General features: G+C 38.9%; 1 protein-coding gene across 2 annotated transcripts; it reads left to right on the top strand.

Annotated features, from left to right (window-relative positions):
• Positions 1–8,197: 8,197 nt before the first annotated feature.
• Positions 8,198–16,551, top strand: LOC143031566 (uncharacterized). Of its 2 annotated transcripts, none has more exons than XM_076195585.1 (2): positions 8,198–9,330; positions 14,044–16,551. In XM_076195585.1, exon 2 carries the CDS (start codon positions 14,081–14,083, stop codon positions 15,164–15,166), a length of 1,086 nt encoding a protein of 361 aa, XP_076051700.1. In that variant the 5' UTR covers positions 8,198–9,330; positions 14,044–14,080; the 3' UTR covers positions 15,167–16,551. The 2 variants fall into 2 exon arrangements, with proteins under 2 accessions (XP_076051700.1, XP_076051701.1); XM_076195586.1 differs by lacking the exon at positions 8,198–9,330 and adding an exon at positions 9,814–9,937.
• Positions 16,552–18,911: the final 2,360 nt, after the last annotated feature.

Genomic DNA, 18,911 nt, shown 5'->3' with positions numbered 1-18,911 from the left:
TCTTGATGGAGGGACCATTCTGTGCTGATTATCTGATTCCTCCTGCTGAGGTGGTCCGCCCAGACATCCCTCTTCCCTGTGATGTAGCGGGCTTTGAGCGACACTTGAAGATTATCGGCTAGATTGAGGATGTCCATAGTCAAAAGGCATAGGTCCTGGGAGACTGTGCCCCCTTGCTTGTTCAGGTAGGCTACTACCGAGGAATTGTCCGACATTATGCTCACTACTTTCCCCGAGACTTGATCCTTGAAGTGACGGAGAGCCAGCAGTACTGCTTTCAACTCTAGCCAGTTGATATGGGCTGTCCGCTCGACTGTGGACCAGGAACCGCTGACATGATCGTCGTTGAGATGGGCCCCCCAGCCCTCCTTGGAGGCATCGGAGAACAGGAGGACTTCGGGGGGAGATGGGCCGAGGGGCATCCCCACGAGCAGGTTGCACGGGTCCTTCCACCAGAGAAGAGAATCCCTGACTTCTTCGGTGAGGGAGATGTGTTGTAGGGGTTCTCCCTCTTGCGGGGACCACTGAGATTTGAGGAGCCACCGTAGCGGTCGCATTCTTTGTCTACTCCTGGGGATTAATCTCTCTACGGAGGCCATATGGCCCAGGAGGATTTGGCATTGTTTCGCCGTCAGGAACCCGGTCGATAGTGCCTGTGCAACTAGAGAAGTGAGATTCTGGATCCTCTTTTCTACTGGGAAGGACTTCATTTGGGAAGAGTCCAGGACCATACCCAGGTACGTGACTCTTTGTTTTGGTAAGAAATGTAACTTCTCCGGGTTTACTACGGTGCCCAATTTCCGGACGAAGGTTAGGACCATTCTCAGGTGTTCTTGGCATAGCTGGGCGGAATATTCAAGGATCAGCCAATCGTCCAGGTAACGGAGTAGGCGAATTCCCCTGGAGTGGGACCACGCTGAAACGAGTTTGAACACTCTCGTGAAGACTTGGGGTGCTGTGGAAAGTCCGAAGCATAGGCAGGTGAACTGGAAGGTGTTGCCCCTGTGGACGATTCTGAGGAATTTCCTGGAGGAGGGATGCACTGGTATTTGGAAATAGGCATCTTGGAGGTCCAGTGACATCATGAAGTCCCCTTCCCTGATAGACGCTCTTACGGACTCTGGGATGTCCATTCGGAACTTCGTCAGGGAAAGGAACTTGTTGAGTGGAGACAAATCGATGATTGGTCTCCACCCCCCTGTTGTCTTTTCTACTAGGAATGGCCTTGAGTAGAACCCTGGGTCCGGAGTCGAGACTTCCTCTAAAGCTCCTTTCTGGAGCAGAACGGAGATTTCCTCCGCTAGGGCCCGCCCGCGATCCGAGTCCGGGTGGTAGCTGCTGACTTGGTTGGGATAGGGGGAGAGGTTTGGGACAGCGTGAAAGGGAAGACGATAGCCTGTCTTGATGACTTGTAGGGTCCAGTCTTCCGCCCCGGCCTCTTACCATGTTCTCCAGTAGAGAGGCAACCCCCTATCTAGTGCGGACGGGCTGGCGAATTCCTAGAATTTCCTGTGGGGGGGGGGGTCCGGAGCCTCTATGATGTTTGCGTCTAGGTTCTCTATTCGGAAAGGGGCGGGGCTTTTCTGTCTGCATTTTCGACTTGGAGTGGAGGGGTGGCCTTTCTTCTTTCTTCGAGTGAGGAAACGGCTGTCTTTGCGTCTGAGGGGTCCTCGGGGCTGAGGGGCGGGGGAGGGGGGGTGGGTTGGACTTGGCCTCGAGGTAGGGACGGCTACTCTCTCAATGGCTCTGTTATGCATCAGTTGGTTTTTGGTTGTGATTGCCGAATCCACCATGCCCGGGGGAATCGGCATGTGGGTTCGAAGGGGGGGCCTTCTTCAACGGAGCATAAATTTCTCTGAGGAGGGGGTCACTGGGGTCCCCTAGGATGGTGTCTCTCTTGCGGGACTCGATGTTGGCCCAAGACGTTGAGAGGTAGGCCGCTTGATGCTTCAGGGCTCTGCTCGAGCTTTCCAATAGAGCCTGGAGGTTGCATTCCTCCTGGGGTTGCAGTTCGGGTAAAAACTCCCTTACTGAAGCCAAGACGCGTTCCAACCAGGAGTTCACCGCGAGAGAGAGAGAGAGCCAGGCCCTGAACGAGGTCCCTGGATTCTCTGACGGAAAAGGATGACGTTTTTTCTGAGTAGTGAATCCACGTCCGCTTTGACAAGCTCTGGTAACCTAACCGGGATCGAGGCTCCTTTGAGGTTAGTCCCTGATGGGATGTAGAAGCGTTTTTTATTTTCCACTGGAACAGAGCGCCATTTAGCCTTCAACTCTTCAGGTGGGACTTATTTGTGCCTGGATTCTACTTTCTTCTTTCATTTTCGTGCAGACTTATTTTCTTCACTCACAAATCGATCTCAAGAGTTTTTACGAGAACAGTAGACCTTGTGTTAGAATTACAAATGGAGAGAGTGAGTGGTGTGAGGTAACGAAGAAGACTATAAACCTTTTCAGGGAGATCTGGACAAAGTCTGGAATTGGAGTAAAAAGAACGAAGTGAATTTCAACATTAAAAAATGTAGTATAATGGGAGTTGGAAAAAGCAAAAATAGAATATCCGGTCAATACAAAATTGGAACAAAAGAAGTTACAAAAGTAGACTCAGAAAGAGACCTAGGAGTGATCAATTCATACGACATGACACCAGACAAACATGTAAACAAAATAGTTGGAGAAACCTACAACTTAATAAGATCAATGAAAATAGCCTTTGACTACATGGACGAGGAAATGGTGAAGAAAATCCTAGTTACACTGATTAGACCAAAATTAAAATTTGCAGCGGCACTATGGACACCCAGTACAAATAAATAGATAAATGAATAAATAAATAGATAAATAAATAAATAAATAAATGAATAAATAGATAAATGAATAAATAGATAAATAAATAAATAATAAAGAAACTAGAAATAATTCAAAGAGCACTAACAAAGATGGCATCAACACTTAGCATGTTGATATACGAACAAAGACTGGATAAACTAAACTTGTTAACTCTAGAGCAAAGAAGATAAAGAGGCGATTTGATAGCCATCTATAGAATTATGAAAGGGATGGAAATCCTTGACAGGGATGATCTACTTAAATGGGACAGAAGAAATACAAGGGGACATAAGAAGAAACTTAAGAAGGACAGTTACAGAAGAGATATGAAAAAGAATAGCTTTCCACATAGAGTGATAGATACATGGAATAAATTGAAAGAGAAAACAGTGAGTGCTAAAACTATACACGACTTTAAGAAAGAACTGCATGGATCCGGAAAGATGCAACTGCGGGTCCCCTATGAGCATAGCTCTTCTCCCGCAAAATACAACTAGGTAAATACAACTCTGTAAATAGGTAGACACACACACACACACACACACACACACACACACACACACACACACACACACACACACACACACACACACACACACACACACACACACATTGGGAAGAGAAAGTCCCCCCTATGAAAGAAATAGAAGTAACAAAGAACGAAATAATGAAACACTTGAGTAATCTTGATGTCAGAAAATCGCATGGGCTAGATGAAATAGCAAACTGGATTTTGAAAGAATGCAAGAATGAACTGGCAGACAAAATACAAAGCATAATAAACAGTTCCTTGAAGGAAGGAAAAGTTCCAAAAGATTGGAAAAGAGCAAATATAGTACCTATATACAAAGGAGGAAATAAAGAAGACCCTACAAACTATAGACCAGTCTCTCTAACAAGTACAATAGCAAAAATCTGTGAAAGAATGATCAAAAGTAGATGGGTAAAGTATTTAGAAAAAAAAAAAAACGTACTAAATCCAAGGCAGTTTGGATTCAGAAAAGGACGATCATGCGTCACCAATTTAATATGTTTCTATTCAAGGCTAATAGATATAATACAAGAAAGAGATGGATGGACTGATTGTGCATTTCTAGACCTAAAAAAAGTTTTTGACAAAGTACCACATAAGAAGTTACTTAAGAAATTAGAAACTGAAGGAGGAATACAGGGCAAAATGCTTAAATGGATGGAAGACTTTTTGCAAGAAAGAAAAATGAGAGTAGTGATAAGAGACAAACACTCTAACTGGGATGAAGTAGTAAGCGGTGTTCCGCAAGGAACAGTACTGGCCCCAATAATGTTTGCTATGTATATTAATGATATGGATAAAGAAATTGAAAGTTGCACGAGCTTCTTTGCAGATGATGCAAAACTGTCAAAAAAAAAAAAAAAAAACGGAAGAAGATTGTGAGTCACTACAGAGTGATCTCAACAAAGTATGGGAATGGAGTAAGAAGTGGGAGATGGAGTTCAATACCAAAAAGTGTAGTATAATGGAATTTGGAAAAAGTAAAAAAAGAATAGAAGGATCATATAAATTGGGAGAAGAAGGAATAAAAAAAGTAGGAAATGAGAAGGACCTGGGAGTCATTGTTATGAATAATATGTCACCTGAGAAACATATAAACAAGATTTTTGGAGAAACTTATAATTTAATAAGAACAATCAAAGTGGCATTTACATACCTGGATGAAGAAATGGTGAAGAAAATATTAATCACTTTGATAAGACCAAGATTGGAATATGCAGCAACGATGTGGTCACCAAATACAAAAAAATGTATAACAAAACTTGAAAGAATACAAAGAGCAATTACAAAATTGGCACCAACACTCAAAACTATCATATGAAGAGAGACTAGCAAAACTTGAACTACAGACACTAGAGCAAAGAAGAGAGAGAGGAGATTTGATAACTATTTACAGAATCATGAAAGGCATAGAAATTATTGATAGAGAGGATCTAATAAAATGGGATGAAAGAAATACAAGAGGACACGGAAAGAAAATCAAGAGAGACAGCTATAGAAAAGATCTGAAAAAGAATAGCTTTCCTCACAGAGCAATAGACATTTGGAACAAGTTAGATGAGAAAATAGTGTGTGCTAAAACAATACATGAATTTAAAAATAGTTTAGATGAAATGAGATATGAAGACGGGACACCACGAGCATAGCTCCCCTTCCCGTAAAATACAACTAGATAAACACAACTAGGTAAATACACACACACACACACACACACACACACACACACACACACACACACACACACACACACACACACACACACACACACACACACACACACACACACGATTGGCACCAACACTCTCAAAACTATCATATGAAGAGAGACTAGCAAAACTTGAACTACAGATATTAGAGCAAAGAAGAGAGAGAGGAGATTTGATAACTATTTACAGAATCATGAAAGGCATAGAAACTATTGATAGAGAGGATCTAATAAAATGGGATGATAGAAATACAAGAGGACACGGAAAGAAAATCAAGAAAGACAGCTATAGAAGAGATCTGAAAAAGAACAGCTTTCCTCACAGAGTAATAGACAGTTGGAACAAGTTAGATGAAAAAGTAGTGTGTGCAAAAACAATACATGAATTTAAAAATAGTTTAGATAAAATGAGATATGAAGACGGGACACCACGAGCATAGCTCCCCTTCCCGTAAAATACAGCTAGGTAAATACACACACACACACACACACACACACACACACACACACACACACACACACACACACACACACACACACACACACACACATATGTATATGTATATATATATATTTTTGGAAATAGACTCATCCACTGGGATTCGAACCCTTGCCTAGGCGGCTTACGTCTTACGTCGAATCCCAGTGGATGAGTCTATTTCCAAAAATTGTCAAATGAATATATATATATATATATATATATATATATATATATATATGCAAAGAAGACCACTTTCCAAGTGGTCTACTTAGCATAAGTGAACACACGTACCCGTGTTCTTATTAGCATATATATATATATATATATATATATATATATATATATATATATATATATATATACATATAAGAGAAATTCGCTAATAGCAGCGACATAAATCCGATAATTTTTTTTATGACAGTTGCATGCAGGATTCGAACCCACTGCACTCGGCCATCCGTAGATTACCGTAACAGCGCCCTAGACCACTACACCACAGAAGCTATAAAATCCTTTAAACCTGGAATCAAACTGATTCCCGAGGGAAGGAAGATCACTTATTTTGGCGATCCGAATTCCTGTTTTACTCAAGGACCAAGCTCACCAGGGTAAGGGGTAAGGACCGGAACGAATCCCTTTCACGCTTATCGCCATTGTCACTATGAGAGAAATTCACTAATAGCAGCGACATAAATCCGATAATTTTTTATGACAGTTGCATGCAGGATTCGAACCCACTGAAGGGGCTCCCCACAAATTTTTGCCTTTAACATCCCATTGTCAGAGAACTATTTGCTCGATTTTTTTAACCGACTCTCCTTTTAATATATATCTAACCTATTTTGAATTTAATTGACACTGTCCGAAGGCCGAACCGGACCTGCAAGTATATGAAATATATGAAATGCTGTTAACACTTTCATAACAGTTTTTGTTCATATTTCTTTATTTTATTCTATTCCGTTTTATTTTTTGTCATACTTGTATTCTACTTTTTAGGACGAGCCATGTATGTGCGTGTGTATAAAGTTTTTTTTACCATTGCAATCTAATTTATCGACCATTTCATCAACATACCTTTGCAAATAGCTTCAAAATGCTTCTAAAAAATTTCACATTTCAAATCCCCCAGCTGATTCGGGTTGCTTCGCTCGCTATCACTCGCTTCCCACTCACTCATACATAGTTCAGCCGCCCCACTCCCCAATTATTTTCTGGATCCGCCACTGACGTCATCATGTTGTCTTCCCCAACCGCATGACGTCAACAGCACTCCATAAATCTGAGGGGATCACGGCTGCTCCCTGCCCAGCAGAGAGAGCGTGATCCGGGGCCTTTGAGATGGCAGCAATGTTTGTCTATCGAGTGAAACTTCCGTCACTCACTCTCCATAACGTGGTCGCCTCCATCGGCGGTTGCAAACCCCAGCCACACCCTCCTGTGAGGGGGCCCATAGTATAACGAGCTCGCCGGCGGAGTGGGGGGCGGGGAGTGATGGATCTTATGGCTTCAAGGACCATGGGTCGCAACTGTACCGAGTCGCAGTCAACCTTCCTCCTGTTGAGATGGAAAAGTTGGAAGCTGGCGCAGGGAGATTGTCACGGGAGAGTCATCCTCGATGCCTAGGGCACTCATGAGGGAGACCATGACTTCACTCTCCTTTGGGCCAGTCAGAAGTCGGACGAGAAGACAGGAAGAAAGCCTCACCGCCCGTTAGGTAGGCAAAGGGAGGTAGTCCCTACCTCCTGTCTAAGATTCACTACACTGGTCCATGCAGAGGCTGCTGTGATAGTGAAGAGAGCCTGAGACGGAGACGGAGGAAGATGAGAGCCACAACGGCTCTGAAGAGTTTTTAATCTCATCTTCATGGATTCTTGAAGGTATCTGACCTCCAGAGCGAAGGAGTGATGAGGCCTCGATATGTATACAAATCGAGAGGTAACAACGGATGTCTTGACTTCCGACAACTCACGATTAAGATTGAAAAAATTTACGACTTCAGACAACCGTCTAAGCTTCACATCAACCCCTAGGTTATTTACAAACTGAAGCTTGATATATACTGTTCGGGGAGCAAAAATAGGTGAAATCGCAGTAGCTAAGGAAGATGCACTCTATTCACTGGGTATCCGAACTATGCTCCATTCGGCGCTTGATAGTGGGGACGTGGTTTATATCGCTCTCTGGTGTCCATTAGAATTAAGTCTTGGCAATGTTCCTCCGTTGCATTTCTTCGCATAGTGCAAAGTAATTTTCAACATCGGCAAGAGTACCGGGTTGTGAGTATTCCAAGCCGTCATATGCCAGGTATATGCATTTGAGTAATACCCATAGTTAAGTTGGTCTTATTTGGGAGAGTGACGTATTCATGGCGATGGTATCCTCGTAGGCTTGAGGGGTTCCTACAAGGGGATTTGGCCAGGAAGGTGATTTCTATATTAGAAATATCGACCAACTCCAATAATTCGTATATTCACTGGCGTCACCAACCTAGCCACAGGGGCTTATTGATGTTCTCAGCTAATTCCAAGTGTTGACAGCATTGTATGAAATAGGATGTTCCTACAGTGCATTTACAGGTAATTATCCACAACACTGAGTCACCATGGCTTTTCGATGGATAGGTGATGGGTGTATGCCTTGACTTGGCTACCTCCTCTTCTGAAGAAGGAGGGTCATCTCTAGTCATGAAATTGCCATAAGTGAGACGAGTGCCCGTATTAGTGTTGTTTCCAAGCGTTGGTTACCTTGGTGGGAGGAGGACCAAGGTGCCTATGGAGTTTGATTGTCGTTAGGTAGCTTGTTGGGTGTTCTTTACATTAGTTTTGCCTCTTGGTTTGTACTGCGGATCGGAGAGCAGGCAGGAGAGTCTACAGCAGGTATGTCAGGTAGAAGCAATCGACGGGTTTGGTGCAGCTTCTCTAAATACCTTGTCGGGTCGGGTTAGGTTAGGTGCCAGTATGAGGTGACACCCAGCGAAAAAATACAGATCTAAAACGGGTATAGATTTGGATGATCCACGAGTAGATTTTATGGATCAGTGGAAGGCAGAGAGTGCTTCCAGAACATTTTGTGCGTCTTTTTTTATATATTAATGATAGATGAATGGTGTACTGCTGGAAGAAATATTCTTATAAAATTACTTTTGTTGGTATTTTGTTTTTGGATGAGTGTGGGTGCGCGCCTTGCTGGCTTCCTCCACGGTGATGGGATTTTTTTTTTTTTTTTTTTTTTTAAGAGTTAGAGGAAGCTTTTTTTTTAGTGTTAGAGGAAGCTTTTTTAGTGTTAGAGGAAGCTTTTTTTAGTGTTAGAGTTTCTTAGAGGTAGCAAACAAGGACATATTGCAGAAGATTTGGGTGGAGTTGTGAATGGACGGAAGTAGTTGACAGTTATTTTTGGTGTGGGTAGCAGGTTTGTCATTCTCATGGTATATAGACGACATGCACAGTTTATGCGTCTGTCAGAGCCTTGAAGGGATGGAGGGCATATGAGAATATGAATGACTGAGGTATTGGGGAACTCTTGATGCGATGGAGATATTTTATAGTGTTTTCAGTGGGTGCTTGAGGAAGGCCTCCGTGCTGAGGGATAGACCGGGAAAATCTTTGGGGGTGTATGTCTGTTGAGGAGGAAAAGGAGGTAACAAGGGATTGGTGTAAATGGATTAAGGTTGTGAATAGACGATGAATTGATGCTGTCCGAAGGGATTTCTCCTTGTCTTCTCTATTTCCGCATGAGCGGACAAGGAAGAAGAAACGTCATGTAAACGAAACAGTGGAGGAGGTAAAACAACCATTTTTGGCTCTGGGAACTGATGAAGATATACTTTATATTGCCACTACATTGCTTCTGACTCTGGCACTACAAGGCGGAATAAATTTATTGATATCTATATTGGTATGTGGATCTGGTGCAGTAAATAAGGTATAATTAGAAAATTCCAAAACTCCAAACACCCACAACTCATAAAGATAAGCAGCAATATATTGTAACTGCTCACGGGTGAATTATTTCATATTCTAATTGGCCAGGAGTCACGCATGCGCAGACCAATTATTTAAAAGAGTACTTAGCAAGGTCTTCTATTTGAAGCCTCTTTTTCTTCAACATCGACCTAAAAATCTGAAAAAGAAGAAGAGTATTAAGCTGTATTAGGGTAAGCAAACTGATACGATTGTTTCGTCGGTTATGTGTCAGGCAGTAAAATAAACACTAAATCAAGGTGAACGTTCATCTCCTAAACGTAAGTATTTGATGCAGGGTAATTGAGTCACTATGTACGTTATTAGCGTAGTGGTGTTCAAATCGACTCAATAGTACTGTAATTACGAGTTTATCCGTCATTTGCGGTAATTTGCAATGGAACTTGCAGAACTTACGTCTTTCACTAGTAAGCAAAACTTCCTTACCATTACAGAAAGATTTTTTTTTTAGGAATAGAAAGTAATGTACAGTCTTAAAAGACACCAAAGGAAGTCGACTATGATATTATATTGTTTCCCAGTAGAGATTCAAGTGGTAATGGAATAACAAATGTGGCTACAAGCTTTAGGAATATATATTAAGATATATATATATATTTTTTTTTTTGGGGGGGAGCAGTTATAATTACTCAATAACAGAGGGAGGTATTCCTTTCTAAATCCCCGTGAGCCTTGTACTGTCGAGCAGGAGAGGCCAGCCCCCCCCCCTCCCACCTATCAAAATACTTGTGCAGCCAGAAGCCAACCTAACCTAATATCATTTGGGAATGCAATAAAGATGAACATTGTTGATATCAAAGTAGAATAACATGGTAAAACCCTGAGCCACAAATCCATTGAACACTTCATCCCACCAACTCAAACAGCCACAGTCAAGTTGGTGGGTGTTGTCCCGAATGTAAAAAGTATGAGAACCTTCAGTGGAAATTCCCAACCTTCATCACTCCACTACAACTCCGCTACAAATCTCCCCCACAAACCCATTCATCCTCTCCCTTAATCCAACCAAAGACTTACAACCCTTCCACTCCAAGAAAAGATCTAACTCTCAAGATATACCATAGAAGCCATAACAGAGTACATCAACCATACTACACTAGTAAATTCCCATCTCCATTCTCTTATCCACAGTATTCACTGCAGCCTCAACGTTAAACATACAAAAGTTGAAATCTATTTCATCCCAATACTAAGTGCACACACTAAAAGTAAAATGTATAATAACCTCTGAGATCCCCCAATGTCCCCTCAAAAAAAAAAAAAAAAAAAAGGAGTGAATGCATATCCAATCCTAACTAATATCTAGTTGACTTAACAGATTCTCTACCAGTCACCAAAGGAACACAACCAAAAAATATAGATATACATATGTATATGCTTTTGTGTGTATATATATATATATATATATATATATATATATATATATATGATTATATGTATATATATATGTATATATATATTTATATATACACAATATACGATGATGTAACAGTCTGTGAAAACAGAATTGGACTCTGTAGCCACAGCAGGTACTGCAACCTTACATGATTGAACACAGCACTAAGTTCCATTGTCTCTTCAGACAGACAGATGCCAACCATGGTGATGGACTGAGGCATTGATTCCAATGTACCTCCTTCATCCTGACTTATTGATAATGTGGATGATTATGTTTTCAGTGGCTGACAAGCTCAATGTTTGCATGAGATCTGCTTCCATATGTATATATATATATATATATTATATATATATATATATATATATATATATATATATATATATATATATATATATATATATAATATATATATGTATTGTAAGTGTATTTGGGCAGGAGTTTTTCTCTAATGCATGTATCATTAAAAGTGATGGCTAGTTTTGCATTAATTATTTTCTTAAAGGTATTTTCCATATACCTTATCATGGATTTGTGTTCCTTAGAAAGGAAATTTATGACTTGGCTGTATGCAGTTATATTAGCTTAATATGACTACATACAGCCAAGTCATAAATTTCCTTTCTAAGGAACACAAATCCATGATAAGGTACAGTATTTGGAAAATACCTTGAGATCACTCTATTAACAGTAGAAAGTTGTATTGACAGATTTTCAGATATTTTGCATTGACCAAGTCCACCTTCATGTTGACCCACAATACAACCTCACTGAAATTGAGATAGGTCTACTGCTCCTTTGGTTCATAACATGGTTGATTAATCATGTATGTAATCTGAAACATAAATCTAGGTAAATATAACATACTAGGTAAATTTGAATAACATTAAGCATTAAATAAGAGCAGAAATGCATTTTTCTTGGTGTCTATTCCATTCTGTCATGTCTGTGTGTATACCTATATTCAAGGAGCCAGTCAGATATGCCAAGGCAGGGAAAATATGGGCTATTCATTTGCATCACTTTTAGGAGTCTGGGTGTGAGTCATCTGGCTATGTCCTTCATTGATGGAATCCTGGATGATGGAATGACCTTGAAATCCTGTAATTGCAGGTTGAATGAAGGTGTACTTACCATTATTGATCTTGTCCTCATATCTTAATGTTTTCTACCATCTTGGGCCTAGTTAGTGTAGTATTGTGGCATGATCTAGAACACATTTTTGGTGTTTCACTTTGTAAATGTAGGCTGATTCTTCTGGGAAACTTCGTGTTACAAAACCCCATGTATGAGCAATGAACTCAGTTCCCTTTTTTGCATATAATGTAAATGCATAATATACAGGTACTCCTCGTTTAACGACGACAATTGGGACCAGCGCGCCATTGTTAACCGAATTGGTCATTAAGCGAAAGTGTATACATATACGTACATGTACTGTATGTACAATGTCCAGCAATACATGTATCTTTATTTTCGTGTATTTTCCCTCTTTTATACAGTACATTAAAGCTTTATTTACTGTTTATTTACAGTGGTTAGGTTCCTAAAATTACCGTATATGACCAGATCTGCGTATGCTGACATTCCATATTGAATACCGGGGTATTTTTTTAGTTTCGACCATGGGCGCAATATAGCAATAGAAAATTAATTATTAATTTTGTAAATTAAAATGTATCAACGTAATATGCAATTTTGTGGGCGGAAATGAAAGTAAAAAATACCTTGCTACAAGAAAATATGCTAATGAACGAAGTCGGTAGCATAGGCTTGGGACGCCATCTTGTCGTCTGCCAACGTCTCTCACGACGACGAGCCGGATGACATTTAATTTTCAGGTAATGATTTATTAAACACAGGTTAGGTTAGTTTAGTTTAGGTTAGACGAATTAATTTATCATCCTTTCATTTCTTCGACATCGGCATCTATCATAACAAACATGGTGTACCATTCGTCCGACATGACTTCGTTACTTACGAAATCTGTTTTAGCATTTTTTTTTCATTTCCGCTCAAAATTGCATATTACGTTTATACATTATAATTTACAAAATTAATAATTAATTTTCTATTGTTATATTGCGCCCATGGTCGAAACTTAAAATTTACCACTACCGGTATACACTGTACCCCAAGTAGTTTTTGCAGCTTGCAGGATGGTAATGTAGACCTAAGCTTCAGAACACTTTACCTCACAGCTAATATCCACCGTACAAGTTCATTTATAACATCATACAAATTTGCCTCAGCCAACTTAATTATCGTACACGACGTCGTAACTTCAGGAGACTTACGTTAAATGACGTCATAAAGCCCGTCGTCACTCCGAGTTGTCGTTAACCGAGTAGGTCGTTAAACGAGTACCTGTATATATATATATATTACACACACATGCCAGAACTGCACACGATTTTAAGAATAAACTGGACGTGGAGAGATACAAAAACGAATCAAAACGAGCATAGCTCTAGTCCCGTAAAATACAACTGGGAAACTTTGTGTTGCAAAACCCCTTGTATGAGCAATGAATAAACTCAGTTCCTTTTTTTGCATGTAATGTAAATGCATTATATATATATATATATATATATATATATATATATATATATATATATTACACACACACACACACACACACACGCCAGAACTATACACGAATTCAAAAGCAAACCGGATGTGAAGAGATAAAAAAACAGGTCAAAACGAGCATAGCTCTAGTCCCGTAAAATACAACTAGGTAAATACACACACATTGACTGTGTTATAGCAAAGTCCCAGTTGTAGAGACAAATAAGTTATTGTATGTGAAATGGCTGTAGGGTAGGTACATTTTTGGACTTGGGCACCCTTCTACTTTTAGGGAGAAAATGCCTTTTGGTGAATATATATTGGGTGGTAAGGGAGAAGCCCTTGATATATAGATATGGATGTATGTGAAATAGTTATCAAGTACTTCCCATTATCATCTAGGAAAAAATTGTGAAGAGATGTGAAAAGGGGTAGCAGTTTTATTGACAGAGTATTTTACCCACATTTCATAATGGAAAAAATTACAATTAAGATTTTGTTCTCTGTGTTGAATTAAGAAAATGTTGACTGAAGTGTGTATTACAGGATTATAGTCATCAAAGGTGCAAGAAATTACACAACAATGTCAGAATCATCCATCAAGACAGAATTACATTTAACTGAGGATGAAGAGAAAAAATTGGAAAACGACGGAAAAGCGCGCCAAGAGGGGATCCTTAGGTCCGTAGCATCTACAGCAGACACAAAGTGTAACAGTGCAGTTTCTCCAAAAACATCCTATGTCTGCTCCAAAGCCTTTGTTCCTATACTACCTAAATTACCTTGTATGGATCTTCAAACGCAAGTTGATACAAATGACAAGTCTCAAAGTTTCACCCCACGTGAAACATTTTCTCTATCTGGCTGTATGGAAGATGAGAAACCTAATTGTGCTACATTTTCCCCCCAATTATCACATGTGCACACTCAAAAAAGAACCTATGCGGCAGGTGAAAAAGGACATAGTTTGAAGACTCATAAATGTTCTTTGTGTGGTGTTTCATTTTCAAATTCTCGGACTTTGACGATTCACATCAGGACCCACACAGGAGAGAAGCCTTACCAGTGTCCTCATTGTGATTCTTCCTTTTCTCAGTCAGGCAGTTTGAATGCACACATAAGGCGTCACACTGGCGTGAAACCCTTCAAGTGTGATTTTTGTCAAACATTATTCGCTGTGTCTGGCGATCTCAAAAGACACCTGAAGGTTCATACAGGTGAAAGGCCCTACCAATGCTCTTTTTGTCAAGCCTCGTTTCCCATTTTACGAAGTTTGAAAATTCACATGAGGTTCCACACAGGCGAGAAGCCACACAAATGCCTTGTTTGTGAAGCTTCCTTTGCGGTCTCGGGTAGTTTGACGGTTCACATGAGAACACACACTGGAGACAAGCCTTACGGGTGCTCACAATGCGAGGCTAAGTTCTCCGGGAAAGGGAACCTGAAGCAACACATGCGAACACACACAGGGGAGAAGCCTAGCCAGTGTCCTTATTGTAAGGCTTCATTTTCTCACTCGAGTACTTTGAAGGACCACATGAAGAGACACACTGGCGAGAAGCCTTTTAATTGTAGCCATTGCATGGCTTCATTTACTCAATCTAATCATTTAAAAGCACATTTAAAGACTCATATAGGCAAGGATAAGAACCATAAATGTATTCTCTAAAGGTTTTCATTTCACAATTCATGATTTGAAGAATTTAAAGTGACTGTAATATGCATAGATGAAGTAAATGTAAATTTGCAATCCAAAGTATTAACTCTTCCCACCTGGCCAAAGTTGAACAAAGCTTTCATGACAGAATTATGTTTACATTATAATTATGAGGGAAATGTATATAAAACTAATGAAATGTCATATCGTATGACAGAAAAAATGTAATGAAATATCATGCCCCTTAGGCCTGAAATTATCCTTATTTCAATATGCCCTTAATGATGAAGGTACTGAAACTTTGGATCATGAATACAGAATCATAAGGTTGATGGGTTTCAAATGGGTAGCCCAAAATTCTTGAGTCACAAGTTAACTCTTATACTACTGAAGGTTCTTTGCAAATATTAGTAAAATAGTGGCACATGAAATACAAGATAAAGTGCCAAATAGTATGAAAAGGGTATGGGGAGAGGCTCCCTTTGCTGTTCAAAGTGCCATTAATATGGAAGGGATTAAAGTAGCCTATTCCTTTTGTATGAGTTCTTAATTTCAGAAATTGTATGTTTATATGAGATGTCAGAGGTGAAAGTACCTCATGTGTCCTGTCTATGGTTCCAATACTCACAGAAAAATTCAATTGGACAGCCACATAATCACAGTGGACTTGTAAATAAAATTTTAGATGAAGTCACATTGGTGAAATTGTTTCATAAAAATACTACATGAAATGTATTATTTCATTTATATAAAATAAATTGTTCAAGGGAGGAGCTTTGTAAATTACTAAGATAATGTGGAAAAAATTATGTATGATTACAAAAGTGCATCAAAAGTATCCAGGGTCCACTGATGTCTTTAACGTTTCTTGTTTATGTATGCATTACTAATAAGTTTACAGGGATTGATATTACATAGATATTTATCTACAAATTGTTGTATTTAAGTTCATTCATTGAAATTGGTTATATTGTACTCTGGGAAGGTTGACAGTATCAGAACAGCATCATATAACATTGGTAAGACAAATGTGTTTACTAATGATTATGCTGAGATGAAATTTTACAAATTGTTAAAAAAAAAAGGCTATAATTTGTTGAATGAATTCAATCACTGCATGCTTATTCCCTGATGTGAGAAAAAATACATTCAGATTCAAAATGTGTAAGAATTATGCAAAATTTTAGCATGTTTATTACTTGAAATCTGAAATAACTAGATTGCAAATATATTACCCACATCATCTTTGACTAAAGCAGCATAAAATACAAGCTCTTATTTACTTAAGTGAAACTGTTATGCTTGAGAAAGTCATTATTGCATGTAAAACTAGAAAGTGATTGTATATAGCATAAGTAAATATTGATGCCATAAAGTTGTTACACTAAATCCCAAACACACAGTTTACAGTTGCCAATCATAGTGAGTAGACAACCCAACTCTTGGCAAATAAAGGAGACAACCTAGTTAGTACTGTAGTAAATGTGGAGGGGTGGAAAGAGGGGAAGGAAGTATAGGGTCTCCTCATTGAATGAAAAGTTGGAAAGCAATTTAGTGTGAAATACTGAAATGTGACTGTATACTATCAAAAGGAACCACAATTTGCAAGGTAAGTGACAATCAATCATGGTGACTGGAGGAGATGGCTGTAATGAATTTCATGTTGACACAGATAGATTGTTTATGGACATAGAGTGGCATATCATTACGTAGATGAAGACATGATGAAAAAAATAAGTAAATGATGATAATAATCAAACCTGGCTGATCAAATGTGGAAAGGTGCTATGATGAAATTTATACAAGAGAAAATAGACAAGATTAACAGAGATCTGTTGATATGTAATAATAACAGCAAATCATAGCCAAAAGATTAAAAAAAAAAACATTTAAAAAGTATAGGAAACAGCTGTCACATTGATGCATAAATTTGTGAAATAAGGAAGATATAATCCAGGCCGACAACTTAAGATAGTTAAAGGCAAAGTATGATATAGACCCATGAACACAGCACCCAGTATACTACAAGGTATATATATATGTATGCATACACACATACAATAAAAACACTAGAAACATATGTTTACAAATGTCTATCCCAATTATAATTTTTTATGATATGTATCTGGGAACCTTGTCAACAGCTGTGTTTACTTCTGTGGCAATCAGTAATATTCTTAATTGTCAGGCTTTTTTACTGAATCCTTCCAGTGTTTGATGTTTATAAGCAGAGTGCTGGTAGAGTGACCTTTGAATGCATGTTGGTTGGGGGAGGTAGGTATTTCTGATTTGGTTCTTGCTATAATCAGTCCATTAGTTTGAATATTGTGGATAGTGGTAAGATTGGTCTGTGTGATGCAGGGTTTTCAGGGGCTTTGGTGTCAAGACTGGGATTATGTAAGCTTTCCAGATGTTGGGATGTTGTGTAGTTGAAAATGTCAGTTAAGGCTCTTATGGCTGTTTGGCAAGATGATTGAGGGGAATACTTGAAACGTTGTTTGTGTCTAGGCCTTCTCTGTCTTTTTTTTTTTTTACCTCCTATACTTTTTTTTTAACCTATACTTTTACTAGTTGAAAAGGGTGGGTGGCTTCTGTCTTAGGTTTGACTTTTGTATTACTTTATTTTCCTATTTTCTGTTGTGGGCTTGAAACTTGTTTTAGAGAAATTGTTGGTTATGGCATATTGCTGTTCTGTTGGTAGTATTTTAGCAAGTTGCACCCACTGCTTCGTGGGTTGGAGTGGGGGGGAATTGGGTTTTGAATTTTGTATGTTTTTCACATCTCTCCACATTTTGCCATTGTCGTGTTTTCCGTTTGTTTTGGTGGTCAGTTTTCTTTCTGTTGTTGATTAGGTTTGTGGTATTTCTGTTTAATTGCTTTGGATTTTTTTCTTGAAGAAGCCTCTCTCCTATATATAGTTGAAGTTGATTTATTCCTTTATTCCTTTATTTTATCCTCTGAGGATGTTTTTACTTATCTTCAGGATGGTTGTAGCCAGTTCCTTTACTGTCTTATCCAGGCATGGGTATTGATCCATTTCAAAGTATTCTAACTATATCTTTTAACCCATTCAACTCCGATGACAATATGTCTTGTCATTTGGTCAAATAAAACAAAAAATCATAATAAAACAACAAAATGTTTGATGATCAAACAGCACCAGAAAAATATGACGTCGTCAGTCCTCCTCGAGGAGGAGGACTGACGACGTCATATTTTTCTGGTGCTGTTTGATCATCAAACATTTTGTTGTTTTATTATGATTTTTTGTTTTATTTGACCAAATGACAAGACATTTGTCATCGGAGTTGAATGGGTTAAGTACTCTTGCCAGTTTGCTTGTTAGCAATTTGTGGATATCATCTTGACTGTGGGTTATATTTTCTCTTCCAGTTTTGTGATAATCTTTATTAGGAAGTGATCAGATGAAAAATCTTCAGTAGTTTCCCATACCATTTGCTTTTGCAGGGATGGTGGACATATTATGTCAGGGGATGCTGGTTGTTGCATCGTAGAGTTTGTCTAGTGGTATTGTTGCTGGAGTTGATTACACTGGTCAACAAAATCTATTAAAATACCTGTCCCTCAAGCAAAATAATGTGAACTTGATAGATTTTTTTCTGCCGATTCCAAATAGGTTTTCAGAATTTTTCTATCAGGCATAGTTTTTCTGTGAAGCCTATTAGATTTTAAACAATTAAAACTAATGAATAAGGCTGATATTTCAATGAAACCTACCTTTAAAATGTAGAAATCT

The sequence above is a fragment of the Oratosquilla oratoria genome, chromosome 12 (assembly GCF_046742065.1).
Source record: "Oratosquilla oratoria isolate Oo_2021 chromosome 12, ASM4674206v1, whole genome shotgun sequence".
Classification (NCBI taxonomy): Eukaryota; Metazoa; Arthropoda; class Malacostraca; order Stomatopoda; family Squillidae; genus Oratosquilla; species Oratosquilla oratoria.
This window is presented reverse-complemented; position numbering and strand designations above follow the sequence as displayed.

What these genes read in the sequence shown, in the direction of transcription:
- LOC143031566 (XM_076195585.1), top strand. Translation starts at nt 14,081, where the DNA reads ATGTCAGAATCATCCATCAAGACAGAATTACATTTAACTGAGGATGAA.